Source organism: Scyliorhinus torazame, chromosome 5, assembly GCF_047496885.1.
Source record: "Scyliorhinus torazame isolate Kashiwa2021f chromosome 5, sScyTor2.1, whole genome shotgun sequence".
In the NCBI taxonomy this organism is placed as follows: domain Eukaryota; kingdom Metazoa; phylum Chordata; class Chondrichthyes; order Carcharhiniformes; family Scyliorhinidae; genus Scyliorhinus; species Scyliorhinus torazame.
Window position 1 is genome coordinate 68,869,129 of NC_092711.1, and position 10,426 is coordinate 68,879,554.

Consider the following 10,426-nt stretch of genomic DNA (forward strand, 5'->3'; position numbering starts at 1 on the left):
AGCGATCGCTATCCGGTAAAGACTCCTAGCCATCGACCTGTAGCAGCCTTTTGAATCCCGCGGGCCAGATCCGATTGGATAAGCCATTCGTTTCCCTGACCTGGTGGGCTCGTCCTAAAGTTAAGTATTGGCCAGTAGTGATAGGTTTATTATATAGATAGTAGTATTATTGTGTAAACATTACTTGTTGTATATAATAAATGACCGTTGATTTCAATCGTACTAAGCGGTGTGCTGACTTATTAATCATAACTTGAAATTGAACCACGTGGTGGTATCAGAAAGATACCTGGCGACTCGTGAGCAAAGGTGACGTAATCAGAGCTAATAAACTAAGGCTAAAAAGAGCAACACTGGGGAAGAAAGAACAAATGATCTTATGATGGGATTGATAAATGGAGTGATTAAATGACAAAGAGGATGATGGTACCGGGCAATATTGTAATAAAGAGAGAAGTAAAAATTACTAATAGACCAAGAAAAGAAACAAAAGAAAGGTCCGATTAAAAATTATAAGAGACGAACCACTATCAACATCTAATGTCTGAAAGATTGAATGATGGTCACGATCTGAAATTGTTGAAATGAATGTGCCAGATCAACAGATGAGTTCTCGGACCTACCATTCAGCTTCATTGGAACAGTGCAGGACATCCAGGGTACAGAGGTCAGACTAGGAGTGGAGCAGAGAATTCAAATGAATGCTCAGAATCACATTCATGGACTGAATGGTGATGTTCCACAAAGCAGTCACAAAATCTGAATTTAGTTTCAGAATAATGCAAAGCAGTCGAATTGAAAAGTGAGTTGAAAGGAAGGGATCTGGAAAGCAGTAGACACTTCATGTTGTTCCAAGGGAAATGAGGTCTGGTTGTGTCGATAAGTTCATAAGATATAGGAGCAGAATTAGGCCATTTGGCCAATCGAATCTGCTCCGCCATTCAATCATGTCTGATCTTATCCTGGCCGTAATTCCACTGTCCTAAACTGTGTGGAGATCACATAGTGAGCAGCAAGTGAACATAACTAAATTGCAAGAATTACAAGTATGTCCCGCGTCATCTGGAAAGTGTATTTTGGGATTTGAAATCCCTCTCTGGGCTGGAAACTCATGTGTAAATCTCACTGTAAAAAGATTGTTCACCAGTTGAAAGTGGAAAAGAGTTCACTCGGTCAAGTCATTTACTGACTTGGCCACACAGTCACACTGGAGAGAGACCATTCAGATACATAATGTGTATGAGAGGGATTTACTCAGTTTCCCTACTCATTAACACTCCAGCTTTAAAGGTTCGAAAGGCTCTGATCCACAATTGCTGAATTCTTATTGGCAAGACAGAGTTTAAATATTCGGTGTATGGGGAAAATTCACTTGTTCACCCCACCTGCTGAGGCGCCAGTGAGTACATATCGAACTATTGGGGTTTATTCTGCAGTTAATTACACTGAGGACAGGACTATGCTTCCTGAGAAATTGGTTGATGCATCAATTAGTTCAATAATTTTACATGTTAACCCTATAACTGCGATCATAATCAGACATGAAATACAATTTTCGTCAAACAATATCACCTTTCAATGGCCGGGGTGGTACCCAGCATTCCTGGCGAAAGAGAATATGTCCTATCATCACAATAGCAGATGTGTGCACATGCGCAGCGGATGTTGGTGAATAAAGCATGCGCCGTGCGTGTTCAGCCTGATCATGCGCAGTTTGGGTGCTGGAGCTGCAGGGACGCGGCGGAGTGGATGCACAGGCTTCAGAAACACCCAGTGGAGGAGGCCTCAAACCCAGAACAAGAAGCTCCCCGTCCCCAATTTGCACCGACCCCGGTGGTAATTGCAGAACCTCTGTAACTGGGGAGATGGGGGTAATTCCAGTGGATCAGAGACCCAGGCCAATGGTCTGGGGACAGGGGCTCAAATCCCACCCTGGAGTTGGGGAAGTTTAAATTAAATTAATAAAGGGGGAGGAATCTGGAACATAAATCCACTTTCAGTAGGAATGACCATTACAGCTATCATCAATTGTAAACTGATGGAAACCTGCTGTCGTTCCCTAGTCTGGCCTACAGGAGATTCAGACTCTCAACAGCCCTCTGACAAGGGTAATAAGGGGTCAGAAACAAATCCAATGAAACCCACATCCCATAAAATAACAAAGGAAAAATTGATGGACTTGGGTTAATGACAGTCATCTTCCTCGGGGGGCAGGACATGTGCAGGGTCATCACTGACCCTGTGCGGTGGCACAGTGGTTAGCGCCGCAGTCTCACAGCACTGGGAACACGGGTTTGATTCCGACTTTGGGTGACTGCGGGAGTTTGCACATTCTCCCCTTGTCTGTGTGTCAGGCTTGCCTCCTGGTGCTCTGGTTTAGTCCCACAGTCCAAAGGTGTGCAGGTTCGGTGGATTGGCATCCCTCAGTTGCCCCTTCATGTCTAAAGGTCCGGTGGTGTTATGGGAATAGCGTGAGGGAGTGGGTACTGTCGGGTGTTCTTTCGGAGGGTCAATACAGACTCTGGGCTGAATGGCCTCCTGCACTGTAGGGATTCTATGAAATATATATGTAAATGTTCTGAATTGCTATCCTGGACTGACAGCAATGGATTTTGGAACTCCTTTTATAGGGTGTAACACCGCAAACTCAAACCAAAAAAAATATTTGTCTCTGTTGAATTTTTAACCTTCGACATTGTGTTCACAGGATGTTGGACAAGCAGGAGATGAAGGCAGGAAACTCAAACCAAACATCACATCAGGATCTGATGCGATTGCCTAAATTTTTGTAATCTGAATATCATTTAATCTTGAACATGGAAGGAGAAAGCAATGGAGAGAAACCGTCCACGTGTTCTGTGTGTGGACGAGGATTCAGCCGATCATCTGGCCTCTTGAGACATAAATGCAAACATGCTGGGGAGAAACCATGGAAATGTGGGGACTGTGGGAAGAGGTTCAGATACCCGTCTGAGCTGAAAACTCATCAACACAATCACAATGGAGAGAGACCGTTCACCTACTCCGACTGTGGGAAGGGATTCACCACCTCATCCATCTTGCTGACACACCAGCGAGTTCACACTGGGGAGAGACCATTCACCTGCACCAAGTGTGGGAAGGGGTTCATCTGTTCATCCCACCTATTGAAACACCAATGGGTTCACACTGGGGAGAGACCGTTTAGCTGCCAGGAGTGTGGGAAAGGATTTACTACCTCATCCATCCTGCTGACACACCAACGGGTTCACACTGGAGAGAAACCATTCACATGCTCCGAGTGTGGGAAGGGATTCCCTACCTCGTCTATCCTGCTGAAACACCAGCGAGTTCACACAGGGGAGAGGCCATTCACCTGTTCGGATTGTGGAAAGGGATTCACTGATTCATCCGACCTGCTGAAACACCAGCGAATTCATAATGGGGAGAGGCCATTCATCTGCTCTGTGTGTGGGAAGGGATTTACTCAGTCAAAGACCCTGCAAAAACACCAGCGAGGTCACACCGGGGAGAGACCGTTCACCTGCTCTGAGTGTGGGCAAGGATTCACTCAGTCATTCATCTTGTTGAAACACCAGCGTGTTCACACTGGGGAGAGGCCATTCATCTGCTCCAGTTGTGGGAAGGGATTTACTGATTCTTCCACCCTGCTGAGACATCAGCGAGTTCACACTGGGGAGAGACCATTCACCTGCACCAAGTGTGGGAAGGGGTTCATCTGTTCATCCCACCTATTGAAACACCAATGGGTTCACACTGGGGAGAGACCGTTTAGCTGCCAGGAGTGTGGGAAAGGATTTACTACCTCATCCATCCTGCTGACACACCAATGGGTTCACACTGGAGAGAAACCATTCACATGCTCCGAGTGTGGGAAGGGATTCCCTACCTCGTCTATCCTGCTGAAACACCAGCGAGTTCACACAGGGGAGAGGCCATTCACCTGTTCGGATTGTGGAAAGGGATTCACTGATTCATCCGACCTGCTGAAACACCAGCGAATTCATAACGGGGAGAGGCCATTCATCTGCTCTGTGTGTGGGAAGGGATTTACTCAGTCAAAGACCCTGCAAAAACACCAGCGAGGTCACACCGGGGAGAGACCGTTCACCTGCTCTGAGTGTGGGCAAGGATTCACTCAGTCATTCATCTTGTTGAAACACCAGCGTGTTCACACTGGGGAGAGGCCATTCATCTGCTCCAGTTGTGGGAAGGGATTTACTGATTCTTCCACCCTGCTGAGACATCAGCGAGTTCACACTGGGGAAAGGCCATTCACTTGCTCCAAGTGTGGGAAAAGATTCACACAGTCATCCAACCTGCAGAAACACCAGAGAGTTCACACTGGGGAGAGGCCATTCACTTGCTCCAAATGTGGGATGGGATTCACTCCGTCATCTCACCTGCTGAAATACCAGCGGGTTCACCAGTGACTGCAGTGATTGGATTTTGCTGTTAATCACATCCAGGACCAAATCTTTTTATTGGCATCTGTTTCTGCTGAGGTTAATAGACCCCAGCACAGTTGTAGGACATGTTATCGATAAAAGTTTAAAAAAACAACTTTGTGTTGAGCAGTTTGGTGAATGTTTTTACTGTCTTGAACACAAATTAATTCCTTTTGAATGCTCTCCTCCTCCCCAGTCTCCTCCATCTTCATCACTAACAACAAGTGTGAGGGGCTCTTGGAGCTTCTTTGTAACTAAAATTGTGACAATCCGATCTGCTGCCTCTGCTGCTTCCCTCCCTCCCACTAGCCCACCGGGACAAACTGACTCTTAATTTCCCCCTTGTCTGAGTCCTGAACTCCCATCTTCCTCCATCCAGCCCCCACACACACAGCAGTGAGTTCATACTGCAGAGAGAGGGTTTAAATGCTGAGACTGTGACAGAGCTGTAAAACCCACATTCACTGATGGTTCACCAGTGCAGTCACTCTGGTTCCACTCTATTCATCTGCTCTCAGTGCAGGGAGAGGTTCAGCCGATTGTCCATCCTGCAGCAGCACCAGTGAGTTCACACCGGGGAGAGGTCATTCAGTCCAAAGATGTGTGGGTGAGGTGGATTGGACATGCTAAATTGCCTTAGTGTCCAAAAAGGTTAAGTGGGGTTACTGGGTTAAGTGGGGTTAGTGGGTTACGGGGATAGGATGGAGGTGTGGGCTTGGGTAGGGTGCTCTTTCCAAGGGCCGGTGCAGACTCAATTGGCCGAATGGCCTCCTTAGCACTGTAAATTCTATGATTCTATGACCTGCTCCATGTGTGGGGAGGGATTCACTGAGTCATTCAACCTGTTAACACACCAGTGGGTTCATACCGTCGGAAACTATTTTAAATGTGTTTTAAAATTTCTCTGGAGCTGATGTCCTATCAGCATGTTCACACTGACCATTCAGGATCTCACTGTGGGTTCAGGTGATCATGTGGACTCAGTGTCCGCCAGCACAAGTTAATGAAAAGGATCCAAAGTGACACACAGCTTTAAACTAATACAGAAATTACAAAGTTATCTCACATACAATTTATAACAAGTGTGCATAAAATCAGTGCATAAAGGTGTCAGTGTGTAAATGTTGAGAGAGCAAAATATATTATAAAATACAGCATGACATATTCAAATAAAACATATTTGTAAGTAATATGAGTTAAACTGACGAAAGAACTATGAAAACTGATTGGAGAACTTAAATTCTTTAAGTTCACAAACCAAAGGTGGTTACATAGTGTGACAGAAAGTGACTGCTTCTTTCCAGAAACTGCAAGTTAAAGGTTAAACAAATTTAAGACACAAGGCTGAAGGTTTGAAATCTCACAGTTTTCTTCACTCAAACTGATGTATAACTGTTAATTTTCAATGGCAGGAGAGTTAACGGTTCCAGACCTTTGCTCATCCAACCTTCATGGGATTCACAGCAGTTGCCCTGTAATTAAACCATTAAAGTGTAACTTTGTCCTGGCCTCGGGCCATGGGATGTATTTCACTTGTCCAGTTTGGCAGGAAGAATAGAAAAAACAATATTCTTGTGATCTTATGAGACAAAATCCCATCTTCACACTGAGGATACCCTCCATTGTCCCGTGTGACACTATCACTGTGCTAAATGGGGTAGATTCAGAACACATCTCGATAAAAATAGGGTATCCAAGAGGTGCTGTGGCCATCAGCAGCCTAATATTCAATTACAATCAAACCTCATAGAACATAGAACATTACAGCGCAGTACAGGCCCTTTGGCCCTCGATATTGCTGCCGACCACTCTAAAGCCCATCTACACTATTCCCTTATCGTCCATATGTCGATCCAATGACCACTTGAATGCCCTTAGTGTTGGAGAGTCCACTACTGTTGCAGGCAGGGCATTCCACACCCTTACTACTCTCTGAGTAAAGAATCTTATCTCTGACATCTGTCCGATATCTATCTCCCCTCAATTTAAAGCTATGTCCCCTTGTGCTAGACATCACCATCTGAGGAAAAAGGCTCTCACTGTCCACCCTAACTAATCCTCTGATCATCTTGTATGCCTCAATTAAGTCACCTCTTAACCTTCTCTCTAACGAAAACAACATCAAGTTCCTCAGCCTTCCCTTATAAGATCTTCCCTCCATACCAGGCAACATTTTGGTAAATCTCCTCTGCACCCTTACCAATGCTTCCACATCCTTCCTATAATGCGGCGACCAGAATTGTACGTAATACTCCAAATGCGGCCGCACCAGAGTTTTGTACAGCTGCAACATGACCTCATGGCTCCGAAACTCAATCCCTCGACTAATAAAAGCTAACACACCGTACGCCTTCTTAACAACCCTCTCAACCTGGGTGGAAACTTTCAGGGATCTATGTACATGGACACCGAGATCTCTCTGCTCATCCACCCTACCAAGAATCTTACCATTAGCCCAGTACTCTGTCTTCCTGTTATTCCTTCCAAAATGAATCACTTCACACTTTTCTGCATTAAACTCCATTTGCCACCTCTCAGCCAGCGCTGCAGCTTATCTATGTCTCTCTGTAACTTCTAACATCCTTCCGCACTGTCCACAACTCCACTGACTTTAGTGTCATCTGCAAATTTACTCACCCATCCTTCTACGCCCTCCTCCAGGTCATTTATAAAAATGACAAACAGCAGTGGCCCCAAAACAGATCCTTGTGGTACACTACTAGTAACTGGACTCCAGTCTGAACATTTCCCATCAACCTTGTCTTCCAGCTAGCCAATTTCTGATCCAAACTGCTAAATCACCCTGAATCCCATGCCTCCGTATTTTCTGCAGTAGCCTACCGTGGGGAACCTTATCAAACGCTTTACTGAAATCCATATACACCACATCAACTGCTTTACCCTCATCCACCTGTTTGATCACCTTCTCAAAGAACTCAATAAGGTTTGTGAGGCACAACCTACCCTTCACAAAATCGTGTTGACTATCTCTAATCAAATTATTCCTTTCCAGATGATTATACATCCTATCTCTTATAAACCTTTCCAAGACTTCACCCACAACAGAAGTAAGGCTCACTGGTCAATAGTTACCAGGGTTGTCTCTACACCCCTTCTTGAACAAGAGGACAACATTTGCTATAGGCCGGCATAATCCCTCACTCTACTGCTGGGAACACACAAAGCAAGTGTGGAGTACAAGGAAAATAAAAAGAAACTTAAGCAAGGAGTCTGGAGGGCTAAAAGGGGTCACAAAAAGTCATTGGCCAGCAGGATTAAGGAAAATCCCAAGTCTTCTTAATTTTAATAATCTTCATTGTCACAAGTAGGCTTATATTAACACTGCAATGAAGTTACTGTGAAAAGCCTCTAGCCGCCACATTCCAGTGCCTGAGGGAGAATTCAGAATGTCCAAATTACATAACAGCATGCCTTTAGGGACTTGTGGGAGGAAACCGGAGCATCCGGAGGAAACCCACGCAGACACAGGGAGAAATTGCAGACTCTCCAGAGTATCCCAAGCCCGGAATCGAACCTGGGAATCTGGCGCTGTGAAGCCATAGTGCTAACCACTATGCTACCGTGCTGCCCATATATAAAGAGCAAGGGGTTAGCCAGGGAGAAGGTTGACCCACTCCAGGACAGGGGAGGGAATCTATGTGTGGAGCCAGAGGAAATGGACAAGGTATTAAATGAGTACTTTGCATCAGTGCTCACCAAAGAGAAGAACTTGGTGGATGATGAGTCTGGGGAAGGGTGTGTAAATAGTTTGCGTCATGCTAAAATTAAAAAGGAGGTACTGGGGGTCTTGAAAAATATGATGGTCGACACATCCCCAGGGCCTGATGGGATATATCCCAGAATACTGTGAGAGGCAAGGGAGGAAATTGCTGGGGCCTTGAGATAAATATTTGTATCCTTACTGGCTACAGGGGAGGTCCCAGAGGGTTGGAGAATAGCCAATGTTGTTCCTTTGTTTAAGAAGGGTAGCAAAGATAATCCATGTAATTACAGGCCGGTGAGCCTTACATCAGTGGTAGGGAAATTATTGGAGGGGATTATTTGAGACACAATTTACTCCCACTTGGAAATAAGTGGACATATTAGTGAGAGGCAACATGGTTTTGTGAAGCGGAGGTCGTGTCTCACGAACTTATCGGGTTTTCGAGGAAGTGATAAAGATGATTGATGTGGGTAGGGCAGTGGATGTTGTCTACATGGACCTCAGTAAGGGCTTTGACAAGTTAGGTCCCTCATGGCAGACTGGTACAGAAGATGAAGTCGCGCAGGATCAGAGTTGAGCTGACAAGATGGATACAGAAATGGCCGGTACAGCAATTGAACCCGTGCTGCTGGCCTTGTTCTACATTACAAACCAGCTGTCTAGCCCACTGAGCTAAACCGGCCCTAATCTTTTATTGTCACAAGTATGATGTTATTGTGAAAAGCCCCTCGTCGCCAGAGTCCAGCACCTTTTCGGGTAAGTCGGTACGGGAATTGAACCCACGCTGCTGGCCTTGTTCTGCATTACAAACCTGCTGTCTAGTCCACTGAGCTAGACCAGCCCATAAACCCTGGTGTCCTGGCAAATATTTATTCCTCAATCAACATTGCCAAAATCCGATCATCTGCTCATTGCCACATTGCTGTGTGTGGCAACTTGCTTTGTTGAAATTGGCTGCTGCATTTCCGACAGCAGTGATCACACTTCAGAAGCTCTTTGGGACATGTTGTGGTAATGAAAGGCACTACAGGACTGAAAGTTTTAAATTGAAGATTAATGCTTTCTGATCCTAAATTTATTTCAGCGATCCCCAACTTCCCATTTAATAAATTTGCTTTGGTTTGGACAAGAATTGTTTTTTTAAATTTAGAGTACCCAATTCATTTTTTCCAATTAAGGGGCAATTTAGCGTGGCCAATCCACCTACGCTGCACAACTTTGGGTTGTGGGGGTGAAACCCACGCAAACACGGGGTGAATGTGCAAACTCCACATGGACAGTGACCCAGAGCCGGGATCGAACCTAGGACCTCAGCACCGTGAGGCAGTGCTAACCACTGTGCCGCCTTTGGAGAAGAATTTTAACCAATTAAAGAAAAGGCAGAATTCTCTGGATAGTCAATTAAAAAAGTTTATTAAAAGAAAAAGTTTACTGAACAACGTGAAGACAGTAACGTTCGCAACTTCAAGGCGGTGATCAGTCTGTAGAAGCGTAACTCTCCCTGGGTTCATCTTTGACAGTAATTTCCTTGGAACTCGGCCTCGAGTCTTCAGTACTTGGCCAGCAAGGAAGACCTTCGGAACATCGACCTTTATCCCCAAAGTGACCATTACCCCATGTCAGAGTTGGGCCTGTTGTAACATGACCATTGGTCAATTGGGCACTAGTTTAATTTACTTGAATCTCCAATTCCTGACACCACCTGAGACAGGAATACAATTGAACTGTTTCATACAGTTCCTTTATCTGATTCTGTACAATTCCTTTTTCATACAGTTTCAAATGTTGAGGCTAATCTGGGCTGGAAGGAGACACCAATAGTTTTGGGGGTGAAACCCACGCAGACACGGGGAGAATGACAGAGACCCAGGGCCGGGATTCGAACCCGGGTCCTCAGCGCCGTAGTCCCAGTGCTAACCACTGCGTCGCTGTGCTGCCTGCCCTGGGTGTAATTGAGAACAGAAACAATAACAGCAGAATCCAATCCCTGTAATCAGTTGTGAACTTGTTGTGTCTCAGAAAGTGCGATGAATTACAAAATCCCTTTGCACATTGAGGGCAGGTGAACGGCCTCTCCCCAGTATGAACTCCCTGGTGTGACTGCAGACGGCATACCCGAGTGAATCGCACAAATCAACATAAACGGGTGTGAGATAATTGGGATTATGGAGACATGGCTGCAGGGTGACCAGGGATGGGAACTTAATATATTCAGTATTTAGGAAGGACAGACAAAAAGGAAAAGCAGTGGAGT

General features: G+C 45.4%; 1 protein-coding gene across 1 annotated transcript in view; it reads left to right on the plus strand.

Annotated features, from left to right (window-relative positions):
- The first annotated feature begins 1,682 nt into the window (after positions 1-1,682).
- Positions 1,683-10,426, plus strand: part of LOC140418279 (uncharacterized) — a 45,406-nt gene continuing 36,662 nt past the window's right edge. The window contains exons 1-3 of the mRNA XM_072501740.1: positions 1,683-1,836; positions 2,708-4,429; positions 8,381-8,385. Of these exons, the coding sequence (XP_072357841.1) occupies positions 2,817-4,429; positions 8,381-8,385 (1,618 nt within the window). The 5' untranslated portion in view covers positions 1,683-1,836; positions 2,708-2,816. The remainder of the gene's footprint in view (positions 1,837-2,707; positions 4,430-8,380; positions 8,386-10,426) is intronic.